The sequence below is a fragment of the Canis lupus genome, chromosome 2, assembly GCF_048164855.1.
Source record: "Canis lupus baileyi chromosome 2, mCanLup2.hap1, whole genome shotgun sequence".
Taxonomy (NCBI): domain Eukaryota; kingdom Metazoa; phylum Chordata; class Mammalia; order Carnivora; family Canidae; genus Canis; species Canis lupus.
This window is the reverse complement of record NC_132839.1, coordinates 42059531-42079145: the sequence shown is the minus strand read 5'-3', so window position 1 is coordinate 42079145 and position 19615 is coordinate 42059531. Positions and strand designations below refer to the sequence as shown.

Here is a 19615-nt window from a genome sequence, read left to right as displayed (position 1 = left end):
GGAAAAGTCTGGGCCCCGTAGGGCAACAGAAGAAACGTGTTTTTAATGCCTTAATGTGCCAGGCTCGTCCTAAATGATTTCACAGACTTTATCTTACTTGATTCTGTCAACAGCCACACAAGGCTGACGTTCTTTACCCCCCAAGTGGCTGCAGACAGGACCGTTGAAAGGAGGTGGCTCACTCACGATCACAGCCCCCAGGCGACCATGTAGCCTCACTTCCTAAAGAACAAGAAGGTGACCGTGCATCCGTGTGCAGAGGCATGTAAAGGATCAGCAGTGACTGTGCATGGCTCCCTCTGATAAACTGGTTGCAGAACCATCTCCCATTGCATACATCCAAACCCAGGCAGCTGTAGCATTTCAAAGCTCAGGAAATAACCCCCAAGAATGCAATCAGGCGAAGACATCTTCGGTTTAGCATCCCATCTTGCACTTTTTTCCTTTTTTTTTTTTTTTTTTTTACAATGCTGCCAATGACACAAGAGTTCAGATGCAGAAACCTAGTTACAGAGTGTAACTGGGGAGAGCTCCAAGGACACCGTGATGCCCATGAGAGCAGTGGGGGCAGAAAGTCACTGCGCGCCCAAGTGAACATGATTCTAGAGCAAGAGGTGCGATACCTTAGATTTCTCCCATCCAAATTTTTCCCTTCAAATCCTCCACGCCTCCCAATTCCACACTGTCTTTTCCCTATTCTCCTGACTTTCCTTAACATCCACTCAACTCTTTTTTTATGAGGCTTGAAAGATACATGTGCATTTTCCAAGTACATTTACGCTGTACATGATGAGCTCTTCAGCAATATCCAGTGATGAATCACTAAGGACAATGTGCCTTCGCCACACCTATACCAGTATGATGATGTAGGACACTGTAGTTTGGTCTCTGTGCTCCCTTCCAAATGATATCCATGCCATACAATTTTTGCCACAGTGGATTCCTGCTCGGCTGCATGCAATCAAGTGATGCTGTATTAAAAAGCTAGGCAATTTTATAATCAGTCAAAAGAGAGCTTCTAAAGGGAGAGACAGCAACCTCCCAAACCTGCCCCCTTCATCAAAGGAGTCATGAAATGCAGGCTGTCCTCTCAAGAATGGAGTCCTCCAACTCTTCCAAGCTGCCTGCTCGATGACTGTCTGGCCTCAACCCCACTCTGTCCTTATCTGTCTAGCCCATGGAATAGAGAGGAGCATTCTCACAAAGCTCCCGAGTAGACAACAAATGATGTGCTGCCAAACTGGCCCCTTGTGCTTCGATCGAGCTGACTGGCCAGAATCAGGTTGGGCTGGGCCATTAGGTCCACCCTCGGGGCCAACCTGGATGAGAGAGACTCCAAACAAGGATCGCGTGGAGTGTGTCTGAGATTCTAGAGAAAGCATGCCAGGAACGTCCCTGACCTTCTCTCTGTCCTCCCTCTGGGGTGGCCTGGCTTCTGAAATTTCCACAGCCTGGAGCTCCTGGGTGTTCTGTCTGATCTCAATATTTCTCTCACTGCATACACCTGGCAGGCCATGGCCTCAGCCCAGAAGGGAGGGACATTTTCAGTTGGGTGGACTCTCCTGAGCTTACGTTCATCAAAGCAGAATGGCCACTGCTCAGCAGGCAAAACTCTCTGGCAGGGGCCTCCTCTGCTCTCTGTCCTCATGTATCGAGATGGAAGACAGCTCCTTCATTCACTCATTGCAGACTTTTTCAGGGACTGACATTTATTCTGCCCCTTAAAGCTCCATCTCTGCTGCCCGCTCTGGCAGTTTAACCTGATTTCAATTTTGCTCACCTTCCATCAGCTGGTCCAATTCACAGGAGGCAGCTGATCCAAATTCTCTGGGGGTGGAAATACCTGCCTCACATGTCCCAAGTTCATTGCTCTGAAATATACGGTTGTACAAACTCTTCCAAAAACTTACGTAATGTCTAAGGACTCCCCGAAACGTAAACAAAATGAAGAAGCATAAACAGAAAACAATTAACACTTGCACCTTTGGTCTCCAAAGAGCCAAGAAGGGCAGTTTACACAGCTTTTCAAGATAAGAGAGGGAGAACACCATGGGCCCACACCTCTGCCCAGTCAAAAGCAGATGAGGTAAAATGCAACATGATATTTACACTTCATGCCCCACAAACAAGTACCTACTCTAATTATGCATCTCTTTTAAACAGATACCAAACTTCTCTGGAGGCAGCACAGATGCCATGCAACAGGGAACAGGGCCTACATTCCCCTGCACCTAACACTCCCCACTAAGCCATTTGGGAGATGTTTGATGCATCAGGATATAATTGCGACTCAACATTGGAATAAACTTTTGTTGAGTATAGCCATGTCCATCTGTTTATTTACAGTCTATGGGGCCTTTATGCCAAAAAGGACAGTGCAGAGTTAACTGTGACAGAGACCACATGGCCCACGAGACCTAAAACATTTACTATCTGGTTCCAGAAAATTTTGCCGACCCTGGGCTCTACCTGACCTTCAGGTACAAGGCGGCTTTGGAAGACTCCCATCTGTGGACGTCAGAAATCTCCTATTTGCTATCGCTCCTTCCCCACACCTTGTGGTTGAGCCTGTCCTGACAAACACACAACACACAGGCCCCATTCCATCTCCCAGTGCTTCCCCCTCAGTCAACAGTGACTAACACAACATTACCACCCACCTGCACTGTCTCAAGTGAGTCTGAGAACCCAAATCAAAGTGAAGCAAAGTGCCGTGCAAACTCAGTTAGCCTGAGATCCTGTTGCCTTCCTTCTCTTGACAGGCCTCAGAACCACCCTGCAACCAAGAGGTCCACTCCAAGTCACCACGCCGTCTCTTCCTTCCTGCCTCCAGCCCTTCCTCTGCAGAGTGCACTTAGGAAGAAGTGTCCAGCATCCAGCTCACACGAACAGGATGAATGCAGCAGACTAAACACCAGAAGTGTCTGCTCCTGCAGGAATTTAAGAATCTCAAGTCTTAGAGGTCCACCAGCAGCTGGCACACACTGAACGCAAGCTCTTGGCGGGATTCCTTTAACTAAAGCACAGCGCCCTCACATGGCATCGAAGGGAAGGACAGGCTTCTCCAAACACCGGAGGACTGAAGTGAACCCGCTCACGGCTCAGATGCCATCTGTGAGAGGGCCCCGCATTCAACTCGGTGAGGATTTGGAATCAATGTTATCCAGATTTCCACCCTCGGCTCCTTCACAGATAGCTCCTCGCTGGAAACTTTACACCAAGAAGTATAAACTCTGACCTCTAGAGAAACTCACCAAACCGCAGCAAATGGGATTCAGATGTTTCCATGTACAGTACAGTGATGTGACCTAGACTTTAAACACTTTGGCAAAAACAGGAAAAATGATGTGGGCCTTCCAGTCCCTCCCAGAACATGATACAGCCTTGACCCGAGTCTTACAGTGATCTGAGCCTTTCTCACTCCTATTTAAGCCTCCTCACCCGCAGCCCACATTCTCTGCCCCTGTTCCACATTAGCTCCTAACAGGCTGCCTCCACGGTCCATTTTCCTCCTTTAACCAAAGACGCCAATTTCTTCCAGCCTAGCAAAAGTAGATTATATTCTGATCAGGGCTCAGAAAAGTCCTGCAAGGGGAACCAGTGAAAGCCAATCCTAGGAAATTACCCCCAGAATTCCTCTACATAGCTGTGAAGAAAGCAGAGGTCTTCCATAAAGACTTAGACCCCCAGGCTCTCTGGCTCTGCTGCAGAGTCTCTAGGACTTGTCTCAGACTCCGTGGGTAAGGGCTAGAGAATTCTAGATGGTAGAGCAAGATAAGGCGGAGATGGGGGAAACAGTTTCTTCTGCTAGGGAAGAAAAGACATGAAAGAATATCAGAAACTGCTTCCCCAGAGGCCAGTCATGTCGGAAGATACAGAAACAACTCGGGTGTTTCACGCACTGAGCCGATACCAAGCTTTGTTGGGGGCAGCCCATCTGCCAGCCATGTGCGCTCCTAGGGGGCATGGAGAAGCGGAGAGGCTGAGAAGCAATTGGCTGGGCACCAGCGTACAGTGATCAAGGGTGAGCACAAGCAGGGCAGAGGTGCACCAGAACTTCCCCTGCCCTTCCTAGCACTGCCACAAGTGCTTCAAATGTAGCAGGGTGCAGTCGCTACTGCCACAGCAAGGGAGCTTCTGGGGACAGGAACAGGGTCTCATCACCAGTGTAAGCATCCCTCAGGCCGGGCTGAGGCTGGCTGCCAGACAAGTACCTGTTTGTGCTATGAGAGAACAGGCGTATGAACACCCCCTCTCTTGGTTTTCAAGGTTCAACTAAGAAGAGAAGGTTAGTGGCCTGTCAGGGGACCCCTCCAAATTTTCGTTTTCTGGGTACAGAAAGATTCAGGAGGGCAGAAGGGAGGTGAATGCTCACTACCCTACCCCCACATCCCGGAACAGATGAGCGTACACCTGCAGGTGTTGCCCCATGACACGCACACGTACGCACCGGTGCAGATGCAAAGAAACACGGGTGAGGTGCGCCTCTCGGCCTAGGGGCCTGACGGGTTTCATCCCCGCCAGAGCTGCGCTCCCCGGGGCGGGCTGCCCACAGCCCCCCAGGCAAGCCCCGAACAGCTGGTACCTGTGCACTTCGGAGGGCTCAGTACAGCCAGTGGAAGGCACCGGACAACCGGACGCTTCTCCCCTCACCCCTTGGCTCGGAGACCCTCGGAAGGTCGGGGCAGGAGAAGCGGAGGTTCCCTCCGGACGGCGAGACAGCACCCCCGGAGGTTGACCCCCCCCCCCCCAGGCGCCGCCACCCGCATCCCAACCTGCCCCGGGACCACCCCCGCCCGGCGCCGCGACTAAGCGACGGGCAGACCCGGAGGGCGCGGGAGGGCGCGGGCAGTACCAGGCCGCCGCCGGCGCCGCAGGCGCTGAGCGAGACGAGGGAGCCCGGGTGGCCGAGCACGCGGCCCGAGTAGAAGCACAGCTCGGCGGGCCGTCCGCGGCGCCCGGCCGCGCCCGCCTCCTCCACCTCGAAGCCGCGGGACAGGAAGCGCAGGTCGTGGCGAAGCTGCAGGTACAGGTCGCGCCCAAAGGCCGGCAGGTGCAGCAGCAGGGCGCGCTCGCCGGGCCGGGCGCGCGGGGCGCCGAGGGGCGCGCGGGGGCGCCGGCGCTTTCGGGGTCCGGGGGCGCCGGGCAGCGGCGGCAGGTGCACGTCGTCGGGACGCACCCGCCGCGGCAGCACCACCTCCACGTCGGCCGCCGCGTCGCCCACAGCTGCGGGGAGAGAGGAGACGCGTCAGCGCCGCGGGGCCCGCCCGCCCGCCCGCCCGCCCGCAGCGCACGGGGTCCGGCCGGCGCTCCCTCCCCTCCGCTCCCCTCCGCTCCCCCCCGCTCCCCCCCGCTCCCCCCCGCCGCCGCACCTCCGAGCCGGCCAGCGCCTCTGCCCGGGCCCCGCGCCACCCGGGCAGGGGCTCCAGCGCGGCCGCCCCAGCTCCTCCGGGGACCGCGGCGCGGCATCGGCGTCCGGAGACCCGGCGGCTGCACGGCTGCACGGCCGCCCGGGAGCCGCCTGGAGCCGGGCCGCGGCCCGCACCCCTCGGCCGCGAGCGCTGTCAGCGGGCCGCGGGAGCCCGAGCCGGAGCCGGAGCCGGAGCCGGAGCCCGAGCCGGAGCCCGAGCCGGAGCCCGAGCCGGAGCCCGAGCCCGAGCCCGAGCCCGAGCCCGAGCCGGGCCGCGCAGGCAGGCGGGCGGGCGGGCGGCGCCAGGACGCCTCGGGAGGGCAGGAGGAAGGTGGCCGCGAGGCACGGGCGGGCGAGGAAGGGGCGCTACCTGAGCCCGGGTCCAGTCCCCAAACCAGCAGCAGCAGCAAGGGCAGCACGAGAGGAGGCAGCAGGGCGCCGTCACACATGGTACTTGGGAGGAGCAGCCCCCCGGACGGTCGCGGCGGAGCAGGAGCGCGCGAGGCGGCGGCGCCAGCCGGAGTGAAGCCCTCCAGCCTTTGGAAAAAGTAATTAGCGCTGCGGACAAACCCAACGTGGTAAATCACGAGCCCCGCCTTCGCCTCGGAAAGCAGGAGGCGATTGGACTCCCGCGTCCCCCCGCCCCGCCCCCCCCTCTCTCATTGGCCAGGACGGGTCTAAACCAGGGTGCGTAGTTAGGTTGTAAGCACTTTCTTACACGTGGTTTCTGGGCAGTGGCGCGGATGGGACACCAGGTGGCGCCAGGGAGCCTCTTGGAGCTGCGCTACCCCGGACGACCCGGGAGGACACCTGACTGGTCTCCAGAGTTTGTCCTCCTTATCAAAATCCTCTCTGCTCCTGCTGCCCAGCGTCCCAAGAGGACAGTCCAGATATCGTCCTGGACAACCGGTTTCATTCATAAAAGCATATTCTCTCTCCCTCTAGAGTAAAACCAGTTGGGTTGTTTGTGGCTGGGCACTTTCTGGCACGCCTGCGTTTGTACCTGATGCCTACATACAATGCAGCGGTGTTTATCTAAAGCCTCGCACCTGCTGTAGTCCTTATCCTCACAGAAGCCTGTAGTACAGGCCTGTTCTTACAGACTGAGAAACTGAGAGGGAGAGACTTTAAGTTACCCAGTAAGTTTCTACCACAGCAAGAGCTAGAATTCATGGTCCTGATTTTTTTCAAAGATTTTATTTATTCATAAGAGACACAGAGAGAGAGGCAGAGACACAGGCAGAGGGAGAAGCAGGCTTCCTGCGGGAAGCCCAATGCAGGATCCGATCCTAGGACCCCGGGATCACGACCTGAGCCAAAGGCAGATGCTTAACCATTGAACCACCTGGGTGTCCCTGTCATCCTGGCTTCCAGTCTAGTGCTGCTTACAACCAACAGCAAGCCAGAGGCTTCAACGGCAGACAGGAGGCAAGTATGAGCCCGATTTGGGGGCTTAAGAAACTCACACAAAGTGGCAAAGCCTGGACTTCAAATTGAGTTCATTCTTTTCCCACCAGAATATAACTGAGGTTTGTAAGAAAGATGATTCCTTCAGCTTCCTGAGGAGCATCTGGTAGAAAACAAAACAATTAGCTGAAGCATAACAATTCTCAGGTCTCTCCCTGTCCTTCCTTGTCCTGTTTTCTGTTTCTATTTTCTCAAAGCAGAGCAGTTACAGCACTCCTACTGGACCCTGAATCTAAAATTTATCACAGGATTACATGTCACCAGAAGGAATCCAGAGGTGAAGGTTGTCCAGCTTCCATGACATTTAATTAACCTTGGGAGTGGACTGTGTCACGGATTCTCAGTAAAGCCCACCACTGCATGTCCTCCAGGGTGTGGCTGATAGAAACTTGTTCTGCTCTGTCTATCCCTCCCCTCCACAGGGGCTGGTCACTGCTGAGCGCTCAGTAGTCCCTCCACTGCTGGGGCGGGGGGGGGGGGGGCGGCGGGGAGCAGGTGGAGGATGCCACACACGTCCAAAAAAGGCTGGGGGCTTTTCCCCTCCCCTTTGATGGCAGCCTCAGCGAACTGCTGATAGCACAAGAAATCATGGTGAGCTTCATGGTGCAGCTTTGTTAGCAAAAGAGCCACTTCACAGACCTGCCCCTGAAAGCCAAGCTGTTTCACAATTACTTCTGCCATTTGAAGTAGTCCTTGTTAACCTATCAGATGATGCTCAAATGCATGAGTCCATAGGAGCGTGCAAACTAAAGAAAGCAACAGCAAGGTACTGTTTCATCCACCAGACTGTCCAAAACCAAAGAGCTTGGAAATATTAAGATTTGGAGAAGACATTCTCCTGTCCATGGGTGGGAGTATAAATTGGCACATCCCCTTTGAAAAACAATCGGGCAAACTGTAGTAAAATCTCAAATGTACACCCTACAACTCTGTGATTCCACTTCTGCTTAAACTACCATAGTGAAATACTGGCCCATGTGTAAGAATGTTCACCACAATGTGTTATTAAGAGCAAAAATATTGAAAACCTGAATGCCCAACATTAGATAAATGGCTACTAGAACACAAAGCATCAATTAAATGCAATAATCTCATATTTATAACAACGTGGAGAGAACTCCAAGACTGGTTGTTTTTTAAAAATCAAGTTGCAGAAGAATGCATATGAATGTTAATACTTCTGTAAATACACTGTATTAAATCATTTGTATGCTAAAGTCATAGGGAAGAGTCTGGAAGGATACACACCAAACTTTAAAAAAGTTTCTAAAAAGGTGTACTTTTTAGATTAGATTAGATTGCATTAAAGGATGCCACGTCGGGGCCCAGGCAGGATAACTGTTACCATTCTAGGTATTTCAAGCAGGCAGAATTTAACACGGAGAATTGAGTACAGAAGTTAGGGAGAGCTAAAAGGGTAGATTTAGTGATTATATCCTGCCCCTGCCCCTACCCTGTCCCTGTCCCTGTCCCTGCCCCTGCCCTGTGGTACATTCCAGCCCTAGGGACCTCTGCTTCCTGCTGCACCATTAAAGACACTGTTAAGGTTGGTTCTGGATCTACCAGATGCGTGAACTAGACCAAGGCTCTGTGCCTATTACTACATCAGCAACTTCGAACACCTGCTGCACTGGATCTTTATCTCTGTTCCTTGCCATCTGATCTCCTGCCAGGACCTCTTTTTGGCAGAATCTAACAGGAAGCCTAAGAAATATGGGGGAGAAACGCCAGGGAGTGAAAAGCAGCACTTAAAAGTGAGCATGTGGAACTGAGAGACAGACCTTCTAAGGGTCTTAATCTGGTCTAGATGAGTCTGAATTCCCTTTGCCCCTCACCATTGCGTTCATTGGTCACCATTAGAAGTTTAAGCCTCCCTTCCAAAATGATCTACAGTTTCAGCGCAATCCTTATCAAAATTCCATTGGCATTTTTCACAGAAATAGCAAAAACTCAAATTCATATGGAACCACAAAAGACCCCAAATAGCCAAAGCAATCTTGAGAAAGAGCAAGAAAGATGGAGGTATCCCACGGCCTGGTTTCAAACTACATTAAAAAGCTATAGTGATCAGAACAGTAGGATACTGGCATTAAAAACAGGCACATAGGGATCCCTGGGTGGCGCAGTGGTTTGGCGCCTGCCTTTGGCCCAGGGCGCAATCCTGGAGACCCGGGATCAAATCCCACGTAGGGCTCCCGGTGCATGGAGCCTGCTTCTCCCTCTGCCTATGTCTCTCTCTCTCTCTCTCTCTCTGACTATCATAAATAAATAAAAAATAAAAAAAAAAACAGGCACATAGACCAATGGAAGAGAATCAAAAGCCCAGAAATGGGGGTGCCTGGGTAGCTTAGTTGGTTAAGCATCTGTCTTCGGCTCAGGTCATGATCCTGGAGTCCTGGGATCGAGCCCTGCATCGGGCTCCCTGCTCAGTGAGGAGCCTACTTCTCCATCTCCCTTCCCCTGGTCTCTCTGTCTCTGTCTGTCTGTCTGTGTGTCTCTCTCTCACACACACACACACTCTCTATCTCGAGTAAATAAATAAAATATTAAAAAAAATAAAAAGACCAGAAATAAACCCAGGTATATATGGTCAACTAATACTTGACTACCCAGCCAAGAATTCTCAAGGAGAACAGACAGCCTGTTCAATATATGGTGATAGGAAAACTAGATATTCACATGCAAAAGAATGACATTAGACCCTTATCTTACACCACTCACAGAAATGAACTTGAATTAGATTAAAGATGTAAATGTAAAACTTGAAACCATAAAACTCACAGAAGAAAGCACAGGGAACAGCTCCTTGGCATTGTTCTTGGCAATGATGTTTTTGGATGACACCAAAAGTACAAACAACAAAACCAAAAATCAGCAAGTGGGATTACATCAAATATTAAAGCAACCATCAACAAAATGAAAAGGCAACTCTAGAATAAGGAGAAAAAAAATCTGCAAACCATATGCCTAAGAAGGGGTTGATATCCAAAATATATAGGGGAAGCATACAGTGTAATAAAAAATAATAATCTGGGATGCCTGGGTGGCTCAGTAGGTTAAGCATCTGACTCTTGGTTTCAGCTCAGTTCATGATCTCAGGGTCATGAGATCAAGCCCTGAGTCAGGCTCGAGGCTCCATGTTCAGCATGGAATTAGCTTGGGGTTCTCTCCCTTTCTCTCCCCTCTCCCCCTCGCTTGTGTATGCACGTGCTCTCTCTAAAATAAATAAATAAAATATTTAAAAATAATAACAATAATCCACCTTAAAAATGGGCAAAGGAGGGATCCCTGGGTGGCGCAGCGGTTTAGCGCCTGCCTTTGGCCCAGGGCACGATCCTGGAGACCCGGGATCGAATCCCATGTCGGGCTCCCGGTGCATGGAGCCTGCTTCTCCCTCTGCCTGTGTCTCTGCCTCTCCCCCTCTCTCTGTGTGACTATCATAAATAAATGAAAAATTAAAAAAAATGGGCAAAGGACCCACATAGACATTCTTCCAAAGTAGGCATACAAATGGCCAACAGGTACATGAAAAGGTACTCAACATCACTCATCATTAGGGAAAAGCAAAACCACAATAAGATATCACCTCACACATGTTAGGAGAGCTGTTATCAAAAGGACAAGAGATAGCAAGTGTTGTCGAGGATGTGGAGAAAGGGGAACCCTCAATTGTTGTTGGAGGGAGTGTAAACTGGTTCAGCCACAAAGGAAGACAGTATGCAGGTTCCTCAAAAAATTTAAAATAGAACTCCCATATGATCCAGCAATTGCACTTCTGCATGGAATTACATCTGAAAAAAAGACATTACACTAGGTGAAATAAGCCAGTCACAAAAAAAGACAAATGCTATACAATCCTACGTATATGACATACCTAGAATAGTCAAATTCATAGAGACACAAGGTAGAATGGTGATTCCCACAAGCCAGGGAACGGGAAATAAGAGGTTGCTTAATAGGTACAAAGTTTCCATTTGGAAAGATGAAAGAGTTCTGGAGATGGAGGGTCCTGATGGTTGCACAATAGTATGAATGTACTTAATGCCTCTGAACTGTATGCTGAAAATGGCTAAAATGCCATTTAGGTATTGGTATGTGTAATGTGTATTTTCCCACAATTAAAGGAATGCTTAAAAAAGGAGAAATCACTACCACAGGCTATGATCTCAATTTATCTTAACACACACAAATTAACTTGTCTTAATTTTGTGGAAGGGCAGAGCTTAATCCCATTTCACGGATGGAGCAGAGGGCTCAGGGTGAGATAAAACAAGACCAATAAGCAGACAAAAGCCCTACAGGTGGCAGTGGTGATCTGAATCTGATGTAAGGGAAGCTGTCCTCTGGGTCTGGCCGTCAAAACAATTTGTTGTCCTCATGGTTGACAAAACTCAACTTTGCAGCTTGTCCATGCGGTTTGTGTGAACGGCTCTATTCTGGTGGGCAGTGGTCCTTTTCTGATCATATTGTCCAGCAATGGACCCCAGCAGGTCGGGGTCTCTTGTCAGACGCTTCACAGTGGACACCTGGGTTTGGATGCTAGTAGCCATCAGAGACCATCACTGTTATTGTTAGTGAAAGCAAGATAGACTCTGCCAAGGCCCACCATTTCAAAGCCCGTACTTAGAAATAGAGGGCCCAAGACACAGACTGGGCTGAGTATAAAGAGAACTGTAGGCACTTAAGCCAAATATGATCCTCTTGAATTCTCCACCTCAGGGCTTTCTTAAGCTGGTAATCGGTGAGTCCAAGGGCCAAGACTCATGTGTAAACTTGATCTGTTTGTGGGTGGGAGAAGGCACCTGGGCCCTAAAGATCAGTAGGCATTGGTGGGGTCTTGAGAGAGGGTGAGTGAGGGGTTTCCACATCACAGCCTCCTTTTTTTCATTTGTTTTTATTGAAGTTCGATTTGCCAACATATAGTATAACACCCAGTGCTCATCCCATCAAGTGCCGTCCTCAGTGCCCATCACTCAGTTACCCCAACCCCCTGCCGCCTCCCCTTCTGCAACCCTTTGTTCCTTTCCCAGAGTTAGGAGGATGGTTTGTCTCATCTCCCACAGCCTCCTTTTAGAGACTCACTTGGTTCTTGAGGCAAGGAGCCCTCCTTCTCCGCCACCAATGAGATGCCACATCCTCTCCAGCAGGGGGCATCCAGCATCAGTCTTGTCTTCCTAAACCAGAATTGGTGTGAAATGCAGTGTCCCTGCTCCAAAGGCAAGGTTTTTCTGAATTATACTTCACCCCTTCCCCGTTGAACCAGGATCCTGGCCTGAAATGCAGCTACTTGGCCAGCATCCCAATCCTCTGAGTGAATCTTGCTAACCTCTCGCTGTGGGGTCTGTACGCTCTTCCCTGTACCTCCCTGTACCATAGGGTGCTGGCTGCATTTGCTCTACCAGGAATGGGTGCCCTTGCCCCATAAGACCATTCCTGCCTGACTCTGGGAATGGCCTCTGTCTGGAAATTCCTGCCGTATTCCATTCCTGATCACCCTAACAGGCCTTCAGGGCGACAATGCAGAACAAGCCCAAGTTCCTACTCCTTGGAAAAGTCTTTTTTTTTTTTTTTTTTTTTCTTTTACAGTAAAGCTATTATTTGTTCAATCAAGGCTGCTTCTAGCCATACCTAGCCATACCCATTCCCAGTATCCTGGCTCTACCCACCCACCCCCAGGCTGTGCCCGTAAAGTCTCAGCCTGCTCAGAGCTGAGTGTCCACCAAAGCCTTCAAGTGTCCCCATTGTTGCCAAAACGACTCTGTTATCATGTCCTTCTAAAGGTCACCAGAGGCACCCTCTGACCAGGAGGCAGCATTTGCAGCCCTCATGTGTCTGGATTAGCAGGAGGAGAGCCATTAGTGCCACACAGGAGCACAGAGCTTCATCCCAACCACTTCCTCGCCCCAGCAAACAGGTGAGAAAAGCAGTCTATTTTTTGCTGTTCTGTAACACACCTTTCTCTTCTTCGATGACTTCCTCCTCTTTCAGCATCGCTCCTTGAGGGACCAAAGAGATTCTGTCCCAGTTCTTCCTTTGCTCAAGGAAAGCAGCTTGTCTGAAATACTAGGCCAAAAAGTGATGCAAACACTAGCCAAAAAAACAGAACGGACCCATATTTTCAAGTGATTTTAGTAAATGCCAATGATGATGGCTCAGGTGGGTGTGGTAATGATAGAGTATTCAACATGTGGCAGCTGTCTACAAACTCAGACAAAACCTAAGTTAGATTCTGTGATGGTTTTAAAATACACTTGACCCTTGAATGCTTGGGCTTGACCCTTGAACACTTGGGCTTGAACTCTGTTGTTCCACTAAAATGCAGATTTTTTTTTTTTACAAATACAGTACACTACTATGTATTTTTTTCTTCCTTATGAACTTTTTTTAAAATTTTTATTTATTCATGATAGTCACAGAGAGAGAGAGAGAGGCAGAGACACAGGCAGAGGGAGAAGCAGGCTCCATGCACCGGGAGCCTGATGTGGGACTCGATCCCGGGTCTCCAGGATCGCGCCCTGGGCCAAAGGCAGGCGCTAAACCGCTGCGCCACCCAGGGATCCCTTATGAACTTTTTTAAAGAAGATTTAGTTATTTACTTATCCATGAGAGACACAGAGACAGACAGAGACATAGGCAGAGGGAGAGCTCAATGCAGAACTCGCTCCCAGGACCTGGGGATCACGACCTGAGCCAAAGGCAGATGCTCAACCACTGAGCCTCCCAAGTGCCCCCTTCTTTATGACTTTCTAGTAACATTTTCTTTTCTCTAGCTTACTTAGTAAGAATAAATATGACATGCAAAATGTGTGTTAATTGAGAGTTTATGTTATCAGTAAGGCTTCCGGTCCACAGTAGGCTATTAGTATTTAGGTTTTGGGGGCATCAAAAGTTATATGCAGATTTTCAGCTGCACAGGGATCAGTACCTCTAGCCTCCATGTTGTTCAAGGGTCAACTGTATATCTGCTAATTATGATCCTTTCCCTTCCACAGGTGGAACCTAATTCTCCCACTTGGAAAATGTACTATACTCACTGACTTGCTTTTAACAAAGAGAATGTATTGGGAGTGACAGAGTGAGGCTTTGTGATTTCTGCAGCCATGTCAGGAAAAGAATACTCTCTGCCTGTTGTTCTCTCTCTCTCTCTCTCTCCCTCTCTCTCCCTCCCTCCCTCCCTCATTTCTTTCTCTTCTCTCTCAGTCTCTTTTATCACTCACTTTGGTGCAAACCAGTGGCTATGCCATGAGGATACTTCAAGCAGCCCTGTGGAAAAGCCCAATGAAAAGGAAACCAATTTGCCAGGACCAACTAAATAGCCATTGAGTGAGTCACTTTGAAAGTGGATATTCAGGGCATCCGGGTGGCTCAGTAGGTTAAGTATCTGACTCTTGATCTCTGCTCAGGTCTTGATCTTTGGGTCCTGAGTTCAAGCCCCACATTTTTTTAAAGTAGATTTTCAATCATTAGTCAAGGCTTCAGATGATTTCAGGCCCTAGTCTTAGAGTCAGCCCCAAACATTATGAGCAGAGACAAGCCATCCCCACCCTGCTCTGGCTGAACTCATGACCCACAAAAACCAAGAGAAAGTAAATTATAATTATTTTTTTAAGCCACTAAGGTTTTTGGTGGGGGGGGGGGAGTGCATAATTTGTTACATAGCAATAGTTAACTAATACAGATTCATAACACATACTAAAATTAACTCCAAGATAGATCAAAGATTTGTATGAAAACATTCATTCAATGATGGCCTGCAGGAGGAAGTGGTCATTAGGAGTTCCATCTACTTAGAAGCAACCTGCAGGGCAAGAAGGGTGACTACATTCACAAAAAGCAGCTAGACAACTGGTTAGTCCCCAACCTTCACTAAGCCTTGGTCCAGGTCCAGGGATGAGACTGGCTGGCTTGCCTGGAAAGCAATGAGTGTAGATACTTGAATCTGTGCCTACACGTGTTAGGCACCATCAAAAAGAAACTGGGAGTCTCAGTACCCAGAAGATAAGCAGAAACACTAAAAAAAAAAGTCATACAAGAAAGAAGTATAATATGTGCTTGGCTTTGCACAGAACAACTTTTACATAGTCATCAAATATAAACACTGAGATGATTTTCAAGGGTTCAAATCAACCAGAAAGAAATGCCAGAATAAATCATTCTGGCTACAGAACCAACTGTAAAAATTATCACCCTGGAAAATATACAAAGAATAAACACCAAAGGAAGAGAGATAGGAAGTTTAAAAATATATATATGAAGAAAAGTGTAAGGGGAAAGTATCTTTACCTTCCAAACTGCAGAATCAAAAGATATAGCCTATGGTTAATAAAATAAGAAGAAAAAAAAAATAAATAAAATAAAATAAAATAAAATAAGAAGTAGAGTAGTAGTAGAGTTATACATATACATACATATACATATAATTTTTTGAATTACCAAGGCAATCAATAAAAGAAGTAAAAATCCCTTCTATTGGGATAGGAATGTGATAAAAGTGAGGTAAATCCTTATCCATTGTAAATCAACTGATATATCTAACCTTGAGATCTAAATAACTAGTATAAGAATAGTTTTTTTTAATGAAATGAAGGAAGCCAGGGATGCCTGGGTGGCTCAGTGGTTTAGCGCCGCCTTCGGCTCAGGGCATGATCCTGGCGTCCTGGGATCGAGACCCACATCGGGCTCCCTGCACGGAGCCTGCTTCTCCCTCTGCCTATGTCTCTGCCTCTCTCTCTCTCTCTCTCTCTCTGTGTCTCTCATGAATAAATAAAAAGAAAAAGAAATGAAATGAAGGAATCCATCAGAAAACAATTTAAAAAACAAAAAGAAAGAAATGAAGGAAGCCATCAGAAAAACTAACAGAAATAGTTAAAAGGGAATGAGTCTGCAGTTAGAGTTGGGGCAAGTGTTATCGTTTCACACTTCAAGAATTTTATCAGTTGCTTTCTCTGCTGAATGTAGTATTTTGGATTTTTAAAAAAGATTTTATTTAATTTATTTTAAAGAGAGCAGGGGAAAGAGTGGAGGGACAGAGGGAGAGGGAGAGATAATCTCCAACAGACCTTGTTCTGAGCTCAGAGCCCCATGTGAGGCTCAATCCCATAACCCTGAGATGGTGGTCTGCACCAATATCAAGAGTCGGACCCTTAACCCACTGAGTCACCCAGTTGCCCCTGAGAATGTAGCATTTTGAAAATATTCAATCCTTAAAAAAATTCCAATGCATTTCCATCTTTAATATATTTGACAAATTGCTCTTTTGTTTTCAAGTAGGATGCATTTATATAATGTAATATACACAAACTACTTAACCTTAAATTAATCCTGTGAGGGAAAAAATATTATCTCTCCTTATCAGATAGGAAAAGTGAATTTAAAAAAGCTAATGACTTACCCAAGATGACTTGGCAAATTATTTCCTTAAGAGTTATAACTTACTAAAACACTAACCATTTCTGTGTCAATCAGTTGAGCATCAGACTCTTGGTTTCAGCTCAGGCCGTGATCTTGGGTCATGGGATCAAGTCCCATGGTAGGCTCTGCGTCAGCTTGGAGTCTGTTTGGGATTCTCTCACTCTTCTCCCTCTGCCCCTCCACCCTCTCATGCATTCTCTCTCCCTCTCTCTCTCTCTCTCAAATAAATAAAATAATTTTAAAAAATAGTGACCATTTCTTACAAGTGTCCATAAGGCACAGAGTCCCACTTTATGGATGAAAATGTAATAGCAACAAAGATATATAATTGTTTTCCCTGGACCCTAAGGAGATAGTCGATGGCCATGGCTCCTATTTCCGTCCTGCTTTGTTGCTTTCTCTGGGAGAACTGGTGACCATCAACACAGCATGTGAAAAACCTGGAAAAAAAAGGAAGGAAGTGAGGTGCAAAGGTCTCATCATAACCCTTTTTTTGAGTACTAGTAACCACATTCTACAGGTGTGGCCGTAACACTAGAGAGAATTAAGCGTTGTGCTCATTGAGGCCACATAGTGGGTCAGTGGGAGCTTTTGGATTTGAATCAGTGTTGGGGCACTGGAATCATGGTCATTAATGGGGGGAGCTGGGAAGGCACATGGGTTGCTCAGTGATTGAGCATCTGCCTTTGGCTTAAGTTGTGATCCTGGGGTCCTGGGATCGAGTGCCACATTGCGCTCCCTGCAGGGAGGCTGCTTCTCCCTCTGCCTATGTCTCTGCCTCCCTCTGAATCTCTCATGAATAAATAAATAAAATATTTTAAAAAGGGGAGGGGACTGGAAGAGAAAAATGAAGTTCACTTGCTTGTAAGGGAATTATATGGCTGTGTAGTAAATCTGTCTCTGTATAATTTAAGGCAGGGTTTTTCTCTCCTCAGATCTTCCATTTTCTCATCTATAAAAGGGGATGGTGAGCTAGACTATCTTCTTTTTTGAGTTGAACTTGATTTTAGCCTAGCTGATGATATCAGATAAATAAAAATAAAAATTCTACTGGGAAGAAAGAAATGAATTGCCTTTTTCACAGAGAATTTGATCATCTTTGTAGAAAATCTTAAGAAATCTACCTTTTGAAGCTCTTGGTACTAATAAGTAAGTTAACCAAGGATCCAAAATACAAGATCAATGTAAAAATTTCAATTGTATATCTATACATTAGCAATGAACAATTAGAACTTAAAATTTTAAAACACCATTTATAATTGCACAAAAATATGAAATATTTAGGGACATGTCTGGAAAAAAAAGGATGCCAATGACCTGTATGCTTAAACTATAAAACATTACAGCAAAATTTTAAAAGACCTAAATAACTGGGAGATGTACAATATTCATAAGACTCAATATTGCTAAAGTGTCACTTTTCTCCAAATTGTACATTTGATGTGTGATTTGTATGTACATTTGATATATCCTCAAAGTCCCAGCAGACTTTTGGAGAAACTAATAAGCTGAGTCTAAACTTCCTATGGAAATGTAAAAGTCCTAGAAAACAATTCTGAAAAAGAATAATTTGGTGGGCTATCTGATTTCAAGATTTATTGTAAATCTATACTAATCAGGACAGCATGTATTTGTATTAAGTCAGACCAAAGAGATCAATGGGGCAGAAAAAAAAACCCAGTTATAGACCTGCACATATGCGGATAACGGACTTTTGGAAAAGATGCAAAGGTGGGAACGCATAGTCTTTTTAAAAATGTGGCTAGAAAAGTTGTTTATCCACAGGAAAAAAATCAACATGTATGCCTTGCATCGTGTACAAAATTAATTCAAAATGGAACAGAAACCTAAATGTAAAACTTAAAACTTCCAGAAGCATAGGAGAAAACCTTTGGGACTTTCATGTAGGCAAAGATTTCTTAGGATATGACACCAAAAGAATGGCCCATTTAAGAGCATAATAATAAACTGGATTCATTGAAATTTATCACATTTGCTGTACACAAAACACTGTAACAAAATGAAAAGACAAGACACAGGCCAGGAGAACATATTTGCAGAGCATATATCTGATAGGGTACTTATATCCAAAATATATACAGAACTCTCAAAACTCAATAATAACCCTATTCAAAAATGATAAAAGGATTTGAATAAGCATTTCTCCAAAGAAGTTTCACAAATGGGGGTGCCTGGGTGGCTCAGTAGGTAAAGCATCTGCCTTGGGCTCAGGTCATGATCCCAGGGTCCTGGGATCGAGCCCCACATTGGGCTCTTTGCTCATTGGGGAGCCTACTTCTCCCTCTCCCTCTGCCTGCTGCTCCCCCTGCTTGTGCTCTCTCTCTGTCAAATAAATAAATAAAATCTTTAAAAGAAAAAAAGAAGTTTCACAAATGGCCAACAGCACATAAAAAGATACTCAACATCATTAATCATTAGGGAAATGCAAATCAAAACCACAATGAAATACCATCATTAAGATGGCCACTCTCAAAAACAATGGAAAGTATGAAGTGTTGATGTGGAGAAACTGAAACTGTCATATATTGCTGGTGGAAGGGTACAATTGTTGCAGCCTCTGTATAAAAACATGGCAGTTCCTCAAAATGTCAAACATAGAATTACCATATAGCTCAGCATATAGAATAGGGTTATGGGGTTGGAGAGTTGTTGTGTAATGGGTATAGAGTTTCTGTGTAGGATGAATGATTTTCAAAAAGTTTTACAAATAGATAGTGGTAATGGTTGAATGACAGTGTGAATGTACTTAATGCTATAGAAGTGTACACTTAAAAATGGCTAAAATGATCTTATGTTACACATATTTTACCATAATAAAAAACTCAATAATAAGACAAAACACACCCAATCAAAAAAAAATGAGCAGGGGTACTTGTATGACTTATTCGGTTAGGCAGTCAACTCTTGGTTTTGGCTCAGGTCATGATCTCAGGGTCCTGGGACCAAGCCCTGCATAGGGCTCAAGACTCAGCAGGGGGTCTGCTTGTGGATTCTCTCTCCATCTCCCTTTACTTGCATGCTCTCTCTCTCAAATAAATAATCTTTGAAAAAAGAAAAAAATGGGGAAACTTTTACTCAACATAGTACTGGGGATACCTTGCATAGCAATCAGACAAGAAAAAGAATAAGAGGCATCTATATTGGTAAAGAAGAAATTAAATTGCCACTATTGTACATGACATGATATTATACATAGAAAACCCTACAGACTCCACCAACAAACTACTAGAAGTAATAAATGAATTTAGTAAAGTTGTAGGACACAAAGCTGATACCCCAAAATTGGTAGCATTTCTGTATTTCTAC

General features: G+C 46.7%; 1 protein-coding gene across 1 annotated transcript in view; it reads right to left on the bottom strand.

Annotated features, from left to right (window-relative positions):
- Positions 1-5961, bottom strand: part of ADAMTS17 (ADAM metallopeptidase with thrombospondin type 1 motif 17) — a 324757-nt gene extending 318796 nt beyond the window's left edge. The window contains exons 1-2 of the mRNA XM_072796801.1: positions 5781-5961; positions 4856-5226 (exon numbers count right to left, since the gene is read on the bottom strand). Of these exons, the coding sequence (XP_072652902.1) occupies positions 4856-5226; positions 5781-5859 (450 nt within the window). The 5' untranslated portion in view covers positions 5860-5961. The remainder of the gene's footprint in view (positions 1-4855; positions 5227-5780) is intronic.
- Between the last annotated feature and the right edge of the window lie 13654 nt (positions 5962-19615).